The sequence below is a fragment of the Blennius ocellaris genome (genome assembly GCF_963422515.1).
Source record: "Blennius ocellaris genome assembly, chromosome: 11".
NCBI classification, from domain to species: Eukaryota; Metazoa; Chordata; class Actinopteri; order Blenniiformes; family Blenniidae; genus Blennius; species Blennius ocellaris.
In genome coordinates, this window is record NC_137660.1 from 26,673,048 (window position 1) to 26,695,119 (window position 22,072).

The 22,072-nt window shown below is 42.9% G+C and overlaps 1 protein-coding gene across 1 annotated transcript in view; it reads right to left on the reverse strand.

The window, feature by feature from the left end:
• The window catches only part of LOC308136730 (neural-cadherin-like), a gene marked incomplete at both ends in the record, with an annotated part of 103,513 nt that overhangs the window by 74,561 nt on the left and 6,880 nt on the right, over window positions 1-22,072 (reverse strand). Inside the window, one exon of the mRNA XM_080505197.1 lies at window positions 888-1,085. Within this exon, the coding sequence (XP_080361323.1) occupies window positions 888-1,085 (198 nt within the window). The remainder of the gene's footprint in view (window positions 1-887; window positions 1,086-22,072) is intronic.

The following is a 22,072-nucleotide window of genomic DNA, read 5'->3' on the forward strand; positions in this document are numbered from 1 at the left end:
TAAGGGTCTTGAAAGTTAAGCACAGGATAAGAGGGTTAAATAAATACATGTGAAGTCTTGACAGTGGGCCTGGATTACTTTGTGGGGAAACTACTTGGCATATGCAAAAAAAAAAAAAAAAAAAAATTATAGGTGATAAACCTCACGGCTTACAAGAATTCTTATCATTGTCATATGGACAATGGCTTCCCTGTGGTAATTGTGGTTTAAGTCAAATCTGGGAGATGTGTGCGCCACTAATGCGAGTAAGAGGGAAGTCAGTAGTGTTTTGTAAAGCCCCAGTGGCGAGATTAGCACATCCCCCAATCTTTGACATGCCAGCAAACCTCTATCCCCTCAACCACCAGGGGGTCTACTACCCTGGCAGCCTGCCAACAGCCCACTGTGTGTGTTTGCCTACTGTGTTTGCGTACGTGAGCGTGCGCTTGCACGATTCCCTGTGTGTATGAAACAGAGAGAAGCAGACAGATAGACGAGAGTGCACGATAAGTGCATAAACAAATGTGTGAAGGCCTCTGGCTGTGTGTGTGTGTGTGTGCGCAAGTGTGTCTGTGGGTGGGTGTGTATGTACGTGCGTGTGTGCAGAAACAAAAGGAGAGCCAGGGATACAGAGGCAGCGAGAGAAGCAGTGACAGAAAGATAGAGAAACTAATGGACACCTAAAAGAGGGTATGAATGCATGAATGAATGTGTGATTGCCTGTGGCTGTCTGTCTGAGTGGCTTTGCTGGTGTGTGACTTGTACTTAGTTATTTATTTATTTTTTGTTCCAGTAGTATGTGACCCGGTAACTCATTTGATCAAAAGCACAATTTATTTCAATATAATTTTCGTCTCCGTACGTCGCACGTGTTCAAATGAATGCGCGCGAGTGGCGGGAACACTTACCGTCCGACAGAAAGTATTCCACGTCGCCGCTTTTGCCCTCGTCCCCGTCACGAGCCTGAAGCTGGTAGACAAACGTCCCCGCGGGGGCCTCGGGGGACACCACCGCCAGGTAAGGGTACGGCTTCATATTCCACTCAGGGACGTTGTCGTTGACATCGGTGATCTTCAGCTTCACCTTGTTCAGGTACCAGTCTGGGCCTGGGGGATGATGCAGAGATAGTGACAGAGCCGTGGTTACCAAAAGTGACAGCTGTCATGTAACAGTTGAGTGTGGAGGGGAGACAAGCAGCCGGGGGAATCCGAGGCACCAACGAGCAGCGAGTCAACTGAGGGTACAGGTATGTGAGAATGTGAATCCTTTCCGGGAGATGGCAAAAAGCAGAATGTTGAAAGATTAGAGTAAATGTCAGTGTTTCTTGTGTCTGTAATGAGGAACTGATACCAGTACAGTCTCATTTCGGCTCAGAGGTCTGGCCAAAGTCAATTAAAGCGCTATCTTTACTGTTGCAATTTATCTGCTATCTTCCCACTTCCTTGCTACAGTTGCCAGGCTTTGGAGATTGCTGTAAGTGGATGTGGCGCTAGTCTGTTCGGGCCCGTGGAAGAGCGGTTGGAGGATGTGACATCAGCCATCCATTCTTCATCAGGGTCACCATCCAGGCATGGAGATATCCAGGTTCCCACGAGAGAGAGAGCTTCAACCACAGTCTCATCTACCATGTCTGGGTAAAGCTACCTTGATCTTCCCACAGGGGTGCGGGGATGATGCCTCGAGGCTGCAGGTACTTTGTCGCCTGCACATTGCCTCACTGAAGTGAATAAGAAGATTCCAGGAATCCAATTACCAACTCGCTCACCCTAAGCCAGGGCAGACTGAAAGAGAGCACAGCAGCACCCAAGGAGAGGTGGTTGTATGACTGCGCCTCTGTGACAGAAGCATAGCGTGACATTTGGTGGAACTGATACTAGAGGATCATTATCCACATTAAACACGACACAATGTGGAAACAATATTCACACATACACACACACACACACACACACACACACACACACACACAACTCCTGACAGTGTCACGAGGCCCAATCTAGGGCACTTTTTTGTGCGGAATCTATTCCTGCAAAGTGGAGCAAGTCGCCGAATTGTAAGCTAAGACACTATTTCGGCAAATATTGACTGTGATCTTGTGTCAACGTGGCATGAAGGAATGTCAGAAGAGCTGCCAACCAGTTCAGGCTGCAATCCACCGAGGCCATCTGCCTCACCCCAGAGAAGGAGAGCCCCCTGCCAGGACAAACACACACACACACACACACGTGCGCACACAAACCCAAACACATGCACACACAGATAACAGAACTTTGCCAGCGTGTCAAAGCTTTGTGCTTGTATTACTGTCACACTAAGACGTATGTTTGCAACACTTGACATGTCAGGCATTAGCATGTGCCCGTCTGTCTCCCTGTGCTTTCACAAATACAAAACACAAGCACACTCAGACACAGAGGTAAGTTACCTCAGGGCTAAAAGTAACTATGGATTCTAAATCCCATTATGTAAAAGGTTTCCTGCTTGTGACCACAGGCTATATATGTACTTTTTAATCCAAGACAAAAGCAGCAGGGGTTTGCGTGCATCCTTTTACTACCTGAGGTCTGACTCGACAGATGTGCTGTCTATGTATAAAACAGTTGTACTTAGTTTCCTTAATATTCTTCAACATAATGTCTCTCCAAAGGCGATTACAGTTGATAATATACAACTGTGCACCTGTAATGAGCGGCGCGTGCATAAACCAAATAGCATAAAGTCTTCAAACGCTATGAATTGCTCCAACAAATCTTTTACAGCACCTTGTGTTCGCTCCGATGAGTTACAGAGCAGGAGGCAGATGCCGAGATCACCATTCCTATTTCTTTTTTTTTTTTTTTTTTTTAACTGGCTTACAGTTAAGATGCACTTTGATGGAAAATACAATGTGTTGCACTCCACACTAGCTCCGGAGTGTTCACAACTGAAACACAATAGCTATAAAGTGTGTGACAGCTCCTAAAAGGATTGTTAGAGGGATAATAACAGAGCGAGGAAGAAGCGAGGGGAGAGAATTAATCTAGCTTTCTGCTCAGGCTTTAAAGTTATTCTGCGGAGAGAAAAGTTCTCACTCGGATCTGACGATAGCTCGTTTTGGATAAATAGCCACTGTATCGTGGGGGCAGAGAAACTAATCAATGTTCTGATGCTATCTCCTAAAATGTTGACAGCGGCAATTTATGCACTTTAAGCCAGATCATTCTGCCCTGTGAGATGGAACAATCCTTTTTTTTTTTTTGTGATGAAGAAGGAGAAAGGATAAAGATTATGTTGCGACGTAAGGCTTTCACTGGTGCTTAATCAGAAAGAAATCAGAGCTGGAGCACTTAACATTTAGTTGACTGTCAAATCTTTGTGGGGAGCAGTGCAAGACACATTCCTTGCCTTTTGCTTGTTGGTGCCTTTCCAAACCATGTCTCTGTGGTAATAGTGGTGATGATTTTACAAGGCTCCATCTAATTAGCTTGTTACAGAGAGACTAATCAGAGCCAAGGCAGATAATTAGAGCCTATCAGCTCCGGAATGATAATGAAGAATGTAGTAGTGTGTGTGTGTGTGTGTGTGTGTGTGTGTGTGTGTGTGTGTGTGTGTGTGTGTGTGTGTGTGTGTGTGTGTGTGTGTGTGTGTGTGTGTGTGTGTGTGTGTGTCAAAGCCCATGTGTTGCAAATGGGTGCGCGTGTGTGCACGGTGCGTTTTTTCCGATGCTGCGAACGAGTGTGATTTCTTTCTGATCTGGTGTGTTACGTGCAGAGCACCTGTGAAGGATGCCCCCGCGAGAGCCGAGCCAACACAAGCTGACTCACCTGACCGGGAAAAAAAAACAAAAAAACAATAGGTGCGATCAACTAACGAGCGCCGGCTCCCGTGGATTTTTTTCAAAGTCCAATATGCTTTCTGTGCTCCGTGCGATAAAAAGGCGGTCTGCGGGATGACTAACATAATAATGTCACATGAAAATTTGGATGATAGGGATGCAATGTGCGTTTGGCCAAGGCTCAGTGGGTACAACGAAACTTGGAGTGTTTGCACGTGTATGTGTGTGTGTGTGTGTGTGTGTTCGGTATCAGCGAGCCGTTCTGTTGATGTTTCTTGCTGTTAATCCTCTCCTTGGGTACTTGCTATATAAAGCTGCTAAGTGGCTTGCCGGTATGAGAGAGAGAGAGAGAGAGAGAAAAAAAGTTGTCTCAAGTGCTTCTGTGCACATATACACTGCCCACAGTACAAGGACACTGAGTGTGTGTGTGGGAAGGGGATGAGAGGAAACAGAGTAAAGGAGAGAGGCACAGATGCAGAAACACAAATATCTACTGAGGGAGAAAGAGAGAGAGAAAGAAAGAGAGGGAGAGAGAGAGAGACAGAGAGGAGGCAGCATTGTGGAAGGAATACTGTGTGATTCTTACCAGAGAATGTAGAATAACATTACAAAGACAAAAGCACAAAGGAAGCACAGCAAACAGCAAAGCACTGCACATAGCAAGAGAGCCCGCTGTCTGGACAGGAAACAGTATCAGACCGCGAGTGGAGAAAATTAAGATAGAACACACAGTATAATTAATAACACAGGGTTTCCCTAATGCATCCCTTGTTCCTTGTGCTTCCGTCGAGAGAGGAGATTAAGATACAAATATTTCTGTGTGGAGTTCAACTAATTGCATCTGCAAGCATAAATACCAATGGCCCGTACGAGACATGGAATTTCAGGGGTGCTTTTTTAGCAGCAAGTGAATGGAAAGTGAAAATCAGCTCAAAGGGGGAGTAATGAGGTACATTAACCAAATGTTGGTTAAGGAGGCTCTATTTGAAGCCCCCGGGCCCCTCCCAGCCGCTCCACGTCTCTGTGCTTAAAGCGGAGTGTGAAGCCGTCAGCAGGGGATCAACACGCTAAAAGCACTGGGGACAGAAATCTATTAACTCAGGGATCCCGGCGCCACACACCCCGGACTCTGCAGCGGCTCAGAATGGCTGACACACTAACCGCGTAAACAAAAATGCAAGTGCTTTTCATCCCAGAACAATTACAAGTGGGAGACGCCTTCAACTTGTAATAATTCTCCCGCTTGCATCTCAGCAAAAAAAGCGATTTCAAACAAAGTGCAATGTTGTTGAATCAAGAAGCTTGTATGTGTGATTTTGAGGGCGATAATATCGCACATGATCAATCATCAGTCGTAATGACATCCATTTCCCGTGGGATCATTTACAGATTTATCTCAAAAGGCCTCCAAGCCATATTTGTTTGACAGCTTTCAGCTTTGAATGAAACAAAAAAACAAAACTTGCTCTTTTAATTGTCCTTGTGATTAAGTGATTAAAGATGGCTGGAGTCCCATTATGAGCGACGCCTCTTCAAGCGGTGAGCCTTAATCTTTTTTCCCAGACGCCCCCCATCCCGATTTACCTTCAATTTTAGAGTCAGCGAGGCCGGAGCCGATCCCGGCAGAGTGCAACCCGGACAGAACATCACAGGGCAAACACACACAAACACATGGAAAGTCAACACATTCTGCAGTGAACCTTTAAAGAAAAAGCAGAGTGAACACTTGAAGGTCGTAAGATTTATATAGAAATATGGGCTTTTTTTTTTTTTTTCAAAAATCAATTTGTTCTGACTCTGTACTCATATGAAGCCTCGGGGCCTTGTGATGTTGGTTTCACCAATCTGCATTGGGATTTACTGAAGTCATATAAAATCAGTATAGATTAAAGATTAATTAAAGTCTTCCAGATCCCAGCCATCTCCCCTCTCCTCCGGTGTCCCACCGGGCTCTGTCCGAGGCCCCTTTCTCTTCATTATCTATATCCTCCCCCTTGGCCATTTTGTTTTAGTATATAATATTGAATTTCACCGTTACACAAATGACACTCAGCTCTCCCTTTCCACCAAAAAGAAAAATCGCGTTTTACAAAGTATATTTTTACAGAAGCGTATTCATTTTGAAAAATGTCAGTCTGCAAATGTCTGCTTGTCTATAACTGTATTTTGACATATTCATTGTGCACAGTGACCTTGATTGTCCTGCAAGGCACCAATAAATAATTGTATTATCATCATTAAGGTGAGCTGTGACCGGGAAATCAAAAATCCATAAAGTATCATTTCCGTTACGGGTGTTGCATTTTATGATCATTGTGGAAGTCAACATGGCCTGAACACCTCTTCCATGGGCCGCAGTCTCAGCTGCAGCTGGACTTACACAACCCAGGATTTGTGGTATTGCTGCTTTAAAGACGCTGAAGTAAACTGGTAGTTTTCCCTTTAGAGCAGTTCCATTTTTCTTGCGGCATTTGCATACAGTTCATTTTTGTTCTGTGTCATATTTACTGAAGCCAAAAGGTCTCCACACAACTGGCTCCGCTTTTTGTTTGTTTTGGTTTTTTCCTGGAACAGCCTTCTCTCTCCACCTCGACATAAATAAACGGTACCAAAAAAAATGCTGCAAAGTAGAAATCGTCTACTAAATACTTAAAAAGGGATAATTGTGGGACACACTTGTTGTTGCCACGGAGACTTATGAAGTTAATGAAGTTGACCAGCCCACTGTGGTGCTGGAAAAGGCCTTTAAGTGTGTTTTGTTTGTTTGTTGTTGTTTTTTTCTTGTAACTGTGTTCCAATAATTGCTGTCCTTATTATCTCTCACAGCTGAGTTTTATTGGTTCTAACAGCTCGGTGCTGAATCAAATTCCAGCTGCATATGCGAGTTTGTGTCTGAGCGTGGCGCATTGGGGGAAAGAAATAACAAAAGATCAGAAGCTAACTATAAATGACAGCGATCGGCCATTTAATATGGAGCAATATGACTTGTCGTAGAAGTCATGAGGAAAATAAGGGAAGCACCACGTGGATGGAGGATTTTAGAAAATGAAGCTGAAGGAAGGAAGGAACGGACACCTCTCCCCGAACAGACCCATAAAAGCGACAGTTTCTTTTCCGGTGGGCTCACTTCTCCTGTATTTCTGCCAAAAGAATTACAAAACTTAAACAATCCCTTTTGTTTTATTGCTTTGAGCTGGGAAAATTGTACCCCATTCACTTCTATTCACTTGCACAAAAGAGGAGGATTTAGAGAGGAGCAAGTGTTGAATGGAGATTTACTGCTAGCGTGTAGCCTTCAGGGAAAAGGAAATGTATAATTAAGCCGAAATATTTTAACGTTCATTTTAAACAACTTCACATACTTCACAAATGCACATACTGAAGTAATGTTCAAATATTTATCGAGTCTAAATGAGAAAAGTGTTTTTACTAATAGTTAGCCTTTTTTTTTTTTTTTTTCAATCTGCAAGATACTGTCTAATTATTTCCACATAGTAATAAACATCACATATTTGATATACCAACTTGCACCGGGGTGAACATTCAGACTTAATACCTGTCAATGAATTAATGACAGCAGCTACTTGCACCAATTATTCAGTGGCTGACTCTTAATTCACATTCCTATTGCATGCTGCTGGAGTTGTTTTTGACCAGGGGAAGGAGAAGTAGTGTCTCATTACCCCACCAGCCTCCACCCACATTTCCTTGGAGATGCTCGTTGTGTTGTGTGCCGCTGCTCCCCAGAGCCACGGACGAGGCCAGACAAGTCGCTGCACTGAATTCGCACGATGACGCATATGCGCGTCATTTGAGATACTCCATAATTCTCTAGTTTTGGAGCATATACCCTGCCAAGACCTTACGGTCCCCTTACGTCCCCTGTGCAAAGTGTCGGACTCACTGAGGCCACATCCACACCAGGCAAAACCATCTTTTTTTTTCCTCCCCGAGGTAGTACACATGCCAGGCCTTTAGGGGTGCCGTGACTCACCAAACACACCAAAAACGAAGAAGAAGACAGACAACATAGATATTTAGAAGTAGACTCCAGCATTATGTTATTCTGAGTTCTATAGGTCTTGCTGTCACAAGTCGGGGTTTTAGAATTTCCCCACTCTGGGACCCGTGTTAAAAAAAAACATCGCAAAAAACAGTTTTCATGCTTCTAAAACACCGCCTCATGTGGATGATAAGCCTAAAACAGCTTGTTTAGGTAAACCGGTATGTAAAAAAGACAGTCCAAAAAGGCAGTGAGCATTTTCAACATGTATCTTATGGCTTGAATGCAGACATTGATGATTATAGCAGCCCCCTCAAGTTATTCCACACTGACTACCAGAGGGCTAAATTGGGACTCATCTCGTAAATTACAAGGATATATATCCTTTCTTGTGTGTGCGTGTATATAGGACGTATGGCTTGTAATTCTACAAAGGTTTTAACAAACATTTTGATTTAGTTTCCCCCAGAGTGTTCGTAGACCTGAAAGGTCACTTCAAAGCAGCTGTAAACCGCACTCACTACTGATTTGTCTCTAGATTAACCAGATGACTGTTACGTAAATGTTAAGATGTGCAGCATATGCTTAAGAGAACATGATGTATAGGTTTTACGCCGGCCCCTCCCAGTCACTGTTAGCAGTCATTTTTTCCCGTATAAGCCCACACACACTTGGTCCCGCGGTGTCAAAGAGGATATGTGAGGGAAAAGAACAAAAGCCCAGTAAGGAGAGGTCAGAGAAGCAGCAAAAAGCAAAGGCATCGTGGACATTGAAGCATTCTTATCCAAACAACAGTGGGACGTGGCCCTTTTGTGGGATTGTGGCTTTTTACTAGATTATTTGTTAACGTCTTGCCCAAGCGGCTGAGGCCCAGTCTACATGACAACGTTTTCAAGTCAAAACCAAAGAGCATTTTTGTTGACGTTTTGAAAACGGCTTCCAAGCTGGAACTTTTTAAAAACACTCCGACTTTCTGAAAATGCTCGGGTTCGATCGAAATGTGAACGGAGGAAATGCGTGAACTCCACAGCCGTAATAAATAGTTGTTATGCACGCGCTCAGTAGGTGGATAATAACAATATTGCTTTCTCTCGTGTCGTGACTCCATGCATGTGTGTATGTGGTTTTATTTTGAAAATACCAACAACAGCACCCACTACTGGCCCAACATGAAAATGACATAATTTTCAACGTTTCCGCCAGGAAAAGCAGAGGAAGATGTCTACATGTCGATAGCTTCCACCGTTATAAGTTTTATTTGCACCGTAGGCTGCGTGCATCAGTTAGACCCCAGCTTCATTCCCCCCCCCCTCTTTTTCTTAGTTTGTATTTTCTGCTTCGTGCTGTTGTGTTTTTTACTCCGAGAAGTATTTGTAGCGCCACATTCAACTCAAGTGTTTTTCTAGGTTCTGCAGTGGATGCCGAGGTGTACTATGAATGAGTAATTATTCCAAGTCTCTTAATGTCAGAATGTGTGTTTACTAATGGAGTCATTGTATTCTGTGAAAAGAAAAAAATGTGGTGGATGTCATGTTCTTTCATGTCACTGACTAAAAATGCCCCTGAACTCATTCACCTGAATGAAATATTGTGATTATAATTTGATAAAATTTGAATAATCCTTTCCTGTTTTGACAAGTCTTAATGCCTGCTGTAAAAAGAGTCTGTTGAGCTTGAAGTGTGAGTCTTACCGGGGAGACACTACATAAATTATGCAGGATTTCCATTTGACAAAAACAAAAACAATATTGCGTGCATGAGTAATAGTGTTGCTGTATTTGCTTCCAAGGTTGACAAAGTGCCATGTGACGAGTGTAAATTCTCACAGGCTAGCCAGATATCATTTGAACGTGAACCGACAGAAGGCAGGAAAAGCAAAAAAAAAAAAAAAAAAAAAAAAATACATCTATGACGACCATGTTAGTCACATCCAAAATGACACATCAAATCCCTGCTCGCCATACAGTTGAGGTCATCAAAAGGCCATGTCTGTGTTAAAAAATAAATAAATTCCCTCGTTCATTGCCTGAAAACTTCTTCAGGAGGAAAGGTGGTTTTGTAGATGCAAAAATATTGTATATTGAGTGTAAAAGGGCCCCATCTTGAGCTCAGTGAAAAGTGGCACATAGTGCATCACAAGTACTTCGCAATGACCTACTTGTCAATTTCCCATCAGGCTTCTCTGTCATGTAAACACACTTACACGCATGTGTGAACTCCGTTGGTCGTAACGCGAGGTGTGGTCAGGTGCTCTGGTCGTGCACGGCCGTCTCCAGGCAAAGCAAATGGGCCGTTGACCAAATAAAACGGAGTCCTGAGTCGACGGTGCGGCGCGTTATTGTGTTTTTAATGGGCGAGTATGACTGTCTGCCATTACGTGTCGCTCACAACTCAAGTTCTCTCTGCTTGGTGGATGCTGGGAGATTTGGAGTGACACTGTCAAACAAGAGCCTCCAGTTTATTCACAATAAATGTGTAGAATTCATACTCACCCTATATGCAGAGTTGGAAAGAAAGAATTACATTTATTCACGTTACTGCCATTGAATAGTTTTTAGACAGGTAGTTGATTCTTTTTTATCAATTTGGAGGTGTTAAGATGGTGGAAATGTATTGTTTTTGGTATTTGTTTTTCACATTACGAATAGAATAGAATAGAAAAACATAATTAATTCCAGAGGGAAATCCTTTGTAGCATTGCAAGAATAAATCTAATAAAAGTTTAAATATCAATGAGGCTGAATGTAAATTAAAAAAATCATTTTAAATATCGATATGGCGAAGTGTTAACTGGTATAGCTGGTATAACTGGAATAGAAGAATGAAATTAACAGGGAAAAAAACAATAAACATTATAAACGGGGAGGAGCTATAGAGTCTTATGTCTAAGAATCTAATCCTACAGTCAGGATCAGACAGAGATTAATATGTCCTTTTTTTTTTTTATTTAATACAAGTGAGAATAATTTGTCTTCTCGCAGCTGTCAGTCCTGAACTCTGCTGTTTTTGTCACCACTGCTTGACTAAATCTTCTTTCATAAGTGATATCAGCCTCATGTATTATGCATCAGCACAGATTCCCACACTCAACCTCAAAAATGTTAAAAATAGTAAGGTTGAGACCTACAATAAAAAGTTGAAGTTCCACATGAGTGAGTATGCAGACCAGTGATTTAAAAAAAAAAAAAAAAAAAAAAAAGGAGAGAGTGTTGGCATTGCCTCTTTGACTTTCTGTTCATTTTTTTTTTTAGGGGGGGGCATAACGTCCAAAAACACGCCCATGAATAATTGAGAGAATAACTATCACCCCTTTGAACTATGCGCTGGACTTGGCTGCAGACGATCCGCCATTAGAATTGCAAGCAGGTACTCTGATTCGTACAAACTGCCTTGAACTTTAGACAGTGCACTTCAGGCCGCCAAAAAAAGCCCCTCAAAACCTTAAGTTCAAACCCACATGACTGCGAAATCAACAAATAAGAAACTGATACAGAATACTACTTCTGCTAAGCAATGTTTTTTTTTTTATATCAATACTGAGAGGTAATTTAAGCTTGGGTACTAAAAATACATTTCCACTGCGTCACCTTGTGTCAACGGGCTAAATTGTTCCATTATCTATTGAATCTTCAAAGAAATTACAATAGTAATGCCTCACATTTCTCCCCTTTTTCTTCTTGAAAAACAGCATCAAATGTCAAATGACTCACCCTCCACTAGAATTAGTTTACTAAATCTGTACCCAATAGAAATTCTAATGCAGCATTGCAGGATTCTTTTGCACCGGCAGCGGCACAGGCTTTGGATACCGGCCCGAACGTGTGAGGTGTGCAACTTAGATTCAACGAGACTGGCTACTACAAATGTCTTTTTCCCCCCCAAGAGAACCGTGTAAATCTACCGAAAACGGAATACAGTACAGCTCAGATTATATTTAACGGGGCCTACTGAAAATATATATCGCGAGTTAATTTCAGTAATATAATTTTATTTACTGCTTCAGGTAAATTGTGCTTCTGCACATGCGCTAGTAGATGATAACGGCAATGGCGGCAGCCAGACTGTCATGACTCCCGGTCCATATTCTCCTGGGACTTGGTGATTTATTAGTTTACAGGCACCGTGACAACAATGCAACTTCCATCTGGAAATGACAAGAGCCTTGACCCAGAACAGAGAAGCATGGCCATCTTTTGTTGCTGCCTGATGGCATTCGTGAGCGTGACTGACTGTGACTGCCTTGCTCTAGGGAACTTCTTGCATATGGGCATGGAAAGATGAGGAATCGAACCTGTGACATTGCAACCGAAAGAAGATCTGCTCGCACATTTAATTGATCAAACATAATCATATAGCATGAAAACATAATGTGACTATTGTGTTTAATTGTTTCAGCTTTACAGATGCACGTTGTGTTCATGTGCTAAATATTTCATGCAACTTCTATATTGTTCCCACATACAAACAGGGGAAAACCTAGAATCTTCTCCCCACATTGTGTGGCACGCTAAATAATATATGAAATCCAGTTCATGTACGTGTGACTCGAAGAGATTCCTCCTTCATCCGCAATAATGGAGCCCTGCGGGACGCCTGATCGTTTGGTTAACAGTGACGTTGGCGAACGGATTCCCGGAAGAAAGGTTTGCCAGGCAAACAGTCCAAGTATCGCGGGAATCGTGGAGATTGATCGAAAAACCCCTCCCACCTCCGTCGGATGGTTGAAGGGTATTTTCTGCTACGCTTCATGCGAAATCGTCTGCGCCTTTAAGGTACAAATTTCATGCCATCTCCTGCAAATCTGTTTAATCATCGTGATATGCAAACTCCACATAGTTTATTCAAACGCGGGTTGAATACAGATGTTCTGCTCAACACCTGTCAATAGAGCCGGTTTCAATATCCATCCAACCAAAACATTTGGCATGCTCTCAAATGGCACGTGAGTCACGCGGATTTATTCACGCCGTCATGTTTGTCACTCAGCAAAGTCGGACACATAAAGGCCCCTGTGTCGGAGTAACAGCCAGTCGTGACGGTTTGTCATTTGCTCATAGGCGCCAAATAGGGCGTCAAATGTCACTTTGTGTTGTTCTGCAGCTTCCCCTGGATGCACATACTGCAGAAAATTCAAGTTTTAAGACCCTTCTTTTCCATTTCTTTCAGAGAAAAAAAAAACAAAAAAAACCTCCTGATTATCACCATATTAATCCTTGGCTTTGACTAAGTCAGAAGAAGGTCTGATTGTTTCTGAATGCCTAATCATTCAGAGAGTGTATAGTGGCTTCACTGGTAAGAAATACTTACTTACCAGCCCAAGGTTTGCGAACGCAACCCGCAGTAAAAGCCGTTCTTTGCTTCGACGCTGGCGATCACAGTTAATGCGACACACAGACGTCAAGGCGGAGGAAAAAAAAAAAACTAAGTTCCATTTGTTCTTTAGTCACCTAACTCTCTCGACGGTTGCCTTTAAAGCGTGGTCACTTTACCGCTTCTCATTTCACCCTCACCTTGGCCTCGGCGTGTACCAATAAAGAGAAGCGATAACTGACAGAGGCAATGGCCACTTCTACGCCACTGCCTCAAAACCCTCAACTGTACTTATGGATGAAGTGAATACATGAGCAGAAATAGTATTAGTGTGTACAGTCCTTGGGATTTCTCACTAGAATACACCCATAAAATCTTAATTCAGTGGATGGTCTCACAGTCGTTGCACTCTGCAGCCAAGAGAGAGAGAGAGAAACAAAACAACAACCCTGCATTAATTATATAGGTATTTACTCTTTCGGTGTTTATAAAGTGTGGATGAATAGAGATGGAAAAGCAGTTATGTCAGGGAGATGAGAAATGTAAATATTTCATGTGTATTTATGAATGAAAATATCAATAATGATTAAAAAAACTACTTTATTCATATAATATTTTTCAAAACATAACTACAAAGACCTCCACTGCAAAGTATAGGGAGAAATCGATATAAACAATAAAGAGGTAGCATATGTGTGTCAAAAAAAACCAATCAAACTGTTCAAAAGGTGGGTTTTTATGGGACATTTGAAAGAGGATGACATTTCAAGGAAGAGGCATGTTGGAAAAAAAAATAAGCACTGAACGATATAAAGGTATGAATGAACACTAGATATACTCCCGTTAGTTCCTGCTTTGACTCCTGTTTATACAATTTTATTTTCAAGTACAAAAATATCAGAAATAACCGTCACTAAAATGTACTCCATAATCTCAAATTATAGACATTTGAAAGGATGAAGGCACTTGAACAACTACATCACTAATTTAGTTAATTGCAAAGAACTTCTCGACCATAAATGATCCCACAAATTCAGAAATAACAGTTTCTGAAATTGAGAAAGTGTGAAAACTGATTTCCGTATGACACCAGAAAATGTATTTATCTGAATTTTTGAGACTGATTAAAAAAATTTTATAAATAAAAAATGTGATAATACAAAACATGTATGCTGAAAGTCAAGTGAGTCAAACTCAAAATAGCGGAGAAGTCATGCTATCAATAATTCATGTAAAATGTCCAATTTTGAACACTTCTTGCATGAAAACTTCAGCAATACTTTATACACTCGCATCAGATGTGTCCTAAAACAAACACGCATAAAAAAAGAATAACCCCACCCCCCCCCTCCCCCCCAAAGAAAAAGCCTTAAAAGTCGTCCCAACATTGCAGCGAATGCGAGAGACGCCACCAAAGCCGACGGGAACATGTGCTCCCAGCAAATCAATACAAGTCCCGCAGCATAATGAGGGCTGCTACAGGTTGACTGTTAAGATGCGATAAATAGGTTTGCAGCCGTCTCCTCAAAGAATATACAGTATTGCTGTTTGCATCCCTTCAGGCAAACGGCTTCAAAGCTCAGACGCCCCGACTGAAATGCCTTTTGTCTCTTATCTAAACTCCGAAAAACAGACTAAACAAAACAGCTTCATCTGTGGGCCCTCTGGAAGATTACTGACGATTGGAAGGTAAAAGCACCCGAACAGAGGCCGTAGACAGCCATTCCATTGTGCGAGAACAATAGTCCGGTGTTTGAAACCTGATTGGGAGGCGGCGTAATGAGCAATAGGAAAAGCACTTGGCAAGTGTCTCCCCACTTTGAAAACTTTGGATGTGCAAGTGAGTATGAATGAACTGGATCTGCGAGCGGCTATTACAACATAAAATTCCAATGTGGGATTCCTTTCCTTGTTTCAAGATGAAATTGGGGAGAAATAACTATACACACAGTTATTAGGGTACATTTACATAAGCACTACATTAGTAGTCAAGTCTCTTCGCCGCGATCAGTGATGTCGTACGTAATTGGAGCGAGCTGTGAAGTATGCTTTCTGGGTTAAAATAATGTCGCTGCAATTCCAAACGGACACTTGGGGCAGACATAATACACACTCACACATGGGCAGTACAGTCTACAGCGCTCCCACACACGCCAGCACCTAATACACCGTAAATGAATTAACTGCTCACACGGACGCGCCGTCACGTGGCTTTTCAAGGAGATTCATCTCAAGGACTCCCCGAGATGGAATATTCCAGTGCTGTCACTCAGCAAGAAGATCTGAGGGCCCCACCTTGCTTCAGGGTTTGTTTGGGGGTTGTTGTTTTTTTTTTTGTTTTTTTTTCTAATTTGCTTGTCTGAAGCTGGGAATATATGGTGTGCATGTTTTCTTCAACTTCTATCATGTGTGTGCTTCTGACCTGCTTGGTACCCGTCGGGGTATTGATGTTTTATTGAATCGCGGCTTGTTTGCGCATCCATGTGTGTTTGAGGGCTTTCATGTGTGCGTCAGGGTCTGCGAGGGGATCGTATGGAAGTTGTGTAACTTTAAGTCGTGTGTGTGTCGTTGGCCTACTGGCGTGTAACGGCAATTAGTGTGCAGTCCATGAGCGTGTGTTTATGTGCGTTCGATGGAAAGCTGACGAGGGACGCGCTATCCACTATGCAACCCTCGGCGAATACTGGCCTGGAGGTAAAGTGGGAAAATGTAGGCTGTGAGGAGAGGAGAGAAGAAGAGAGAGGAGAGGAGAGGAGGGGAGAGTTGATTCCATGTTGCTCTCTTCTATTCCAGTCCTTGCCAGAAAGGTGCACTGTTCATAGCCGAGGCTTTCATTTGGTCATTAGTCTCTATCAGCGCCCGTCTGTTAGCGTTAGTGTGTGTCAGCGAGCCATCTTTCTCCCTCTCCATGGTTTGATGATAGAGAGGTAATTTCAGCTTTATGGAGGCATGACTCTAATGATGAGGAAGGGACAGCTGAGAGCATGCGAGGCCACTGAAATATGCGGTGGCGAGTTCCCGCGCGCGTTCATACGAAAGTGCACATCTGTGCTTTCTTTTATCTCAGTGTGTGTGTGTGTGTGTGTGTGCGTGTGTGTGTACGTAAGCACCACGTGTGTGTGGACGCATCGGGATGGGCTCCAAGTCCTACTGCCGTCCCCATCACTGAATGGGCCGTTAATGGAGAGTAATGAGGGAGTACTTTCGTGGCAGATGTGCCCTCACTGCAACTCTGTTTTACCACGAGACTGTAAAACTGACCCAAGTGAGACATCAGCAGGCAAGTAGCCTCTCTCCTTGTTCTGATTAAACTTTGCATGTGTTGCACGGATTTCAATGGCTTTGTTGCGCCGAGTTCGCCTCATGCCGCCGTACCCTACGTAAGTAGGAGTAAGTATCATTCCGACACAGCACCTAGAGTCACATTAAATGACAAAAGCCCTGGCGGTGTCAGCCAGGCCCAAAATCTGTTAGAGGGGCCATCTTCTTCACTGGAGTGTGAAATTATTTTAGCTCTCTCCTCATTATAGGATTTTAAAATGCATTATAGTTAGGGCTTTTATGGTGTGCTGCAGCATTAATTCAATTTGCCCCATTCACGCTTTCTTATTATCATACTCAGTTCAAGCTACAGGGAGAAGAAGCTGCTGAGCGGTGCTCCCCGGCCTTATCTCTAAAGGATATAAACTACACTTCCCAGCTCAATCAGAGCCAGCCTGTACTTCTCCATCCATTCATCTACTTTTCTTCCGTCTCCTCCTCTGCCTTTCTCAGGATGCCGCTTCCTGTGGTGACCTCCATCTCTCTTTCCATCTTCCGTCCCACTCTACATTTCCTTCTGAGCATGGGTGATTGATGGGGGTGGTCCACGGAGTGCTTTCGATATCTTTCCATAGGAACACGTGTATAGGCAAACAAACGCACGCGGCCCGCGCACGAGCGGGGACGCCAACACACAATAATGAGAAAGTCGGACCGGGGCGAGGCAGAAGCAACAGAAGCAACCGCGCAGGTTTAATGGGAAAACAAGCCACAGTGTATGGGTGAGACAGCATTAATCTATCACAGAAACCAGACCTGGGACTGTGTTTGTTTAGCACACCACATAGTTAGAGAGAGAGAGAGAGAGAGGGGCATTCTGGGAAACACCCTATCGCTATCTGTTATGGTGGGAAGGGAAAAAAAAAATTTGAATAATGTCTTGAACACTGCAAATTTATTCCTGTGGAAGTGCAGCAGATTAGTGAAGAGCAGCCGTGTGAGGCCGGACTTGAGCTCTGACATTGTCCCTCTAATATGAATGCTACACACTTGCTTGGATGCATGCACACACACACACACACACACACACACACACACACACACACACACACACAAGCATGTTTTGTCCATCCGCATTGCTTCACGAGTCACATGCATTAAACTGTAACTCTGCATGTGAGTGCGTTGTGGCTTATTTCTAATGGGGAAAAGAGGAAGAGAGGATGAGGATAAAGTCCTCATTTAGATATCTAATCCAGTGAGCAGTCTGTCCTGTGTGGACCATCATCTCCCATCATTAGCAGCGGGCCGGCAAGATTAAACAAGATCAATGTTTATCACCCACTGTGTTCGAGAGAAACCAAGTGTTAAACCCCCCCCCCCCACCTCATCACAGTTCATCACAATATCTGCCACCGCAGCCACGACGTTAACCACGGAAATCTATGATTATTGCAAGCACATGTGATAAAGGCGGAGATTAATCAACTTTAATGCCCCAAATCTGTGATAACGTTCGCATGTTGGTACTGGATGAACATGATCTGATATTAATATCATTAAAGTAAAAAAATGTTAATGTTCCATTAGTAGGATTCGCGTCAATATGTCAATATATGGTAATCTTATTTTAAATCCAAATATTAAGACAAGCTGAGAGAGTCATTTGTGATTCTGAGTGCTAACTGAACGTTTAGGAACAGATCCTCGATTTAGCATTTAACAGACACAGCCATTTCTCAGTCAGAGATATCCATCAAAACCGAGTTACCGCACATTCACACAATTAATTATTGAAATTACTCAAATAAATAGCAGCTGGGATGTCAGGGCAGAAAGGGCAGAAGTAATTATGAGTCGATAACTTGTGAAAAATGACATGACAGAGTCTAAACAAAAGCTATGCTCTCTTTGTTGCATAAGAAGCTCAAAGAAATTAGCACTTTTCATTCTGCCCCCCCCCCGCCCCCATTCTTTTATTTCCTCCATTTCATTTTGAGCACACAAAAAAAAAACCTCCTGAAAGGTCTGCAGCAAACTCAGTTCCAGGTCTCGATCCTTAATGCATGGCGGCGGTGTATGTCTGTGATTTCAAAGCAAGGCTGCGCACTACTAATGACACCCCAACCTCGACATCCTATCCTTTCTCAGAAACATCATAAGACTGTAGCGGCCATCTGGTCTGATTAGTGCACAGGATTAAGCCCTACAGTGTCGTGAGAGAAAGATAGAAACAAAGCCATGTCCGAAACAGATACAAATTGGGAGCTAGAAAGCAGTTAGAGGGGAAAAAAAACCCCAACAAAAAAAACATGTGCTCCATAAGTACACACAAGCCAAGTTTGAAATGGGCGAAACCATTCAACCACAGATAGATAAAGCATAGGAAAAGTTACAATACATTATCCAAGTTGGATCAGAGACAAAAGGGGGGATTTTTATGTGTCCTCCTTTGTGATCGTTACAACATTTGGTTGAATGGAAATTGACTATATGACTGCAGCTCATGTAATTTAATAACATATGGGAGGCCCACCGAAATGCTCAACAATCCCGAGACGCACCACATTTTCTCTGCATCAAAGACACCTGCTATCTTCGTCAGGCTTCGTCTGAGATGGGCATCATCTTCAAACAAATGCTCTCACATCCGAGCCTTGACTCGCTCGCCTCCTACGGTCTTTAAAAAAAAAAAAAACGTCGGTCAGACTAAATCTTTGCAAGTGTTTTTCTTCATTCCACCATTTTGCATGCATGGCAATCATTTCCATCTTTCCAACAAAAGACTGTGTAAATTGGTGTCCCACAATTACTGCAATTTGTGCAATCGGTGCTCTTTCCTCCAAAGCAAAGTTCACGGCGTGTCAAAACATCTTACAGGGCGACTTGGCCAACCATGTGATGTTTTTTTTTTGTTTTTTTTCCCTCACCGCATTAAAAATCTCCTTGTTCACTGCTCACTCTGAAAAGCATTTAAAGTTGTCTGTATCCTGCGTGTTTATCAGTGCCTCCTTTGGCCACCGAGAGCAGGGCTGCAACCATTGTTATGCTCAGCTAATTGGACCTTTGGGTACAAAAGGTTGGGAAATTCAACAACAAATAGATAAATAAGCACGGGCACTGAATTCCCACGGCATATCCCAGCGCAAGCTCCAATTTTCCCTTGGTTATTCTGGCCTATAGACAAGCTTGTCTGAGAGGCTTTCATTAGAGAGCTCCGGGACAGTTCCTCCAGCCCTTTGGCTCAATCACACACCTACCCCTCTGCAAGTCTGTAGACTATCAGCAGCAGTCTGTCACAACCTATTCCGCGACATATAAATTGTTGCTTAAAGTGATGTTTTGTGACTGGGAGCAAAACTGCTCCTAGTTAATCAATACCACAAAATCAATTCAGCTCTCTGGGGAAATGCCACGGAGAGACTACCCAGCATGCAAAAGGTGGAGCCCAAACAAAAGTTTTTCGACGGACGGGGGCGGGGAGTGGCAGGCCTGCAGGGGGCGAGGCAACGAGGCAGCGAGAGAAAAATATTACTGTGTTCATTACAAATCTTTTCACATTGAGGCAATGGCGGCAAATGCAATACAGATGATTCAATTATGTCAACAAAACCTACAAACTCAAACCTCCCACTAAGCTGCTGTCAGTGCATCATGGATTAGTTTTAATATTTGAGAAAGCGAAAAAAAAACCAAAAAAAACTTTAACGTTGGTGATAAGGAACAGTGTGTGAGCAGCGCTCATTTATCACACAGGTAGACATTAAGTAGCACAGAGGCATTCTGGGAATCCGTGCTATTGGAGGTCCGTGAGACATTTTACCTGACAGAGCCTGCCTCTGCGCAACGTCTGGAGGTGACAGTGTCTGTGGTAATGGGCATCAATAATGCAGATCCTTGGCCAAATAAAAACTCTCCGTCGCCACGGCTGTCCTCGCTGCACTGTGCCACCTGCAGGACTCAACTTCTTCTGCACCAGCACACACAACAAACTTGTATATAATACATGTGGGCTGAACGAATAAAGTTTATGGCATTGCGAGACACGCAGTGCTGCTGCAGACTGGTGCAGTACACACTCACTCAATCCCTGTCTTCAACTCCAATTACTTTTTTTTTTTTTTTTGTTGGGGACATCTAAGTGAACTCTGACATCCGCAGGCAAACAACAAAATACCTTCTCTTCCTCCGCGGTGCTTGTTGTCATGGTGGCAGGCCTTCACCAATCTGATCAGGGTCAATAATGACCTTATGAGGACGATCAGGTATCGGTCAGACATGAGCACTTCCCATTAGATCCAGTTAGCGCCGACGCCATTGTAATGTCATGGAAAAATGTGGCATTTCGACTCTCACTTATATTCATTAAGTCCCGCAGGCAACAAACACAGTCCCAATTGAAGAATACCTGGAGATTCACCAGCTGTGACGGGCAGCGACAACACCGGGCGTCACATGTACCAAAACAGCCTCACAACATTGAAATGTTCTTTTGATTAAGTATTAAAATATATAAATACTATATTTTGTTGTACGGTGGTATATACACAATAGATTCCCTTTTAACTAAACTAAACAAACCATGTTTTATTCATTCCTTTTTCCCCATTTCGAGGATGCGGTGGGCAGCCACATTACGGTGCTATAAGGGAGCCGATGGGGTTCAAGGGTCTTGCTCGGGGATTCGAACCTGCAAACTTCCGAATCCCAAGGCCACTTCACTGGCCTCGAAGCTACTACTGCCCCGAAACCCACAGACGTGGCGGCCATGTGAGGCGCTCTATCTGTCCAGTGGGACCAGTTGGTTCAGCTCAAGGACGCTTGTTGACCGGGAACCAACCTTGTAACCTTCTGACTGAGAGATGACCCACTCTACCGTCCTAAAAAAATACACTTGTGGTAGTTGTAACAGACCAAACTGTGCTAAAAATGCAGCCTGGATATATGTGCTTGAGTGTTGCAAATATCTGACGAGTCTCATGTTTTAAATGAAGTTTTGTGAAGTAGCTACTTATAGGGGATCAATTACCCTCTCCAGTTTTTCTATTCACCTTCGATAAATGTCCTCTGAATGTTACCTTGGTTTCGAATGGGATAGAGAACAAAAACAGCAGACCAGAATACAACTGAAGGTAGAAGTAGGAGAGACGGTGTCTTTCCCTACTGCTATACAACTGATAGGGCGAGAGAATCGACATCCCTTTTATACTATAAAAGTCCTATAAGTTCACTTTTCTATTTGGTTCTCGAAAATGTGATTTTACCAGCTTGTGGCCTCAAGTTTCTTTATGAAAGAACATAAACACAAGATCCCCTCTATGAGTAGATTGTGCCGATATAACATTTTTATTATTTACTACCAAATAGTTGAATTATTAACTTGGGCTTTAACTCACTTTTCTAAACATTTGCGTCAGTGTTCCGCCTATCAGGATGTATTTTATTCGTCTTGCATGAAACGTGAAATTGGACAAATAAATACATAAAATCATAATGAAGTGACAACTGTCTGAGACACATACAAATCCATAAATATACCTGTCATTTCATTTCACAATTACTATTTTTTACATCATTTAAATTGGCTTTTTGTTAAGATTGCAGTAATTATTGGTGCTAATTGTTCAGATTTTGGGGAAAAAATACAGACTTTTTGAAAACGTATACTCTGCACTACAACAAAGAAAAACTTTCAAGTTTAAATT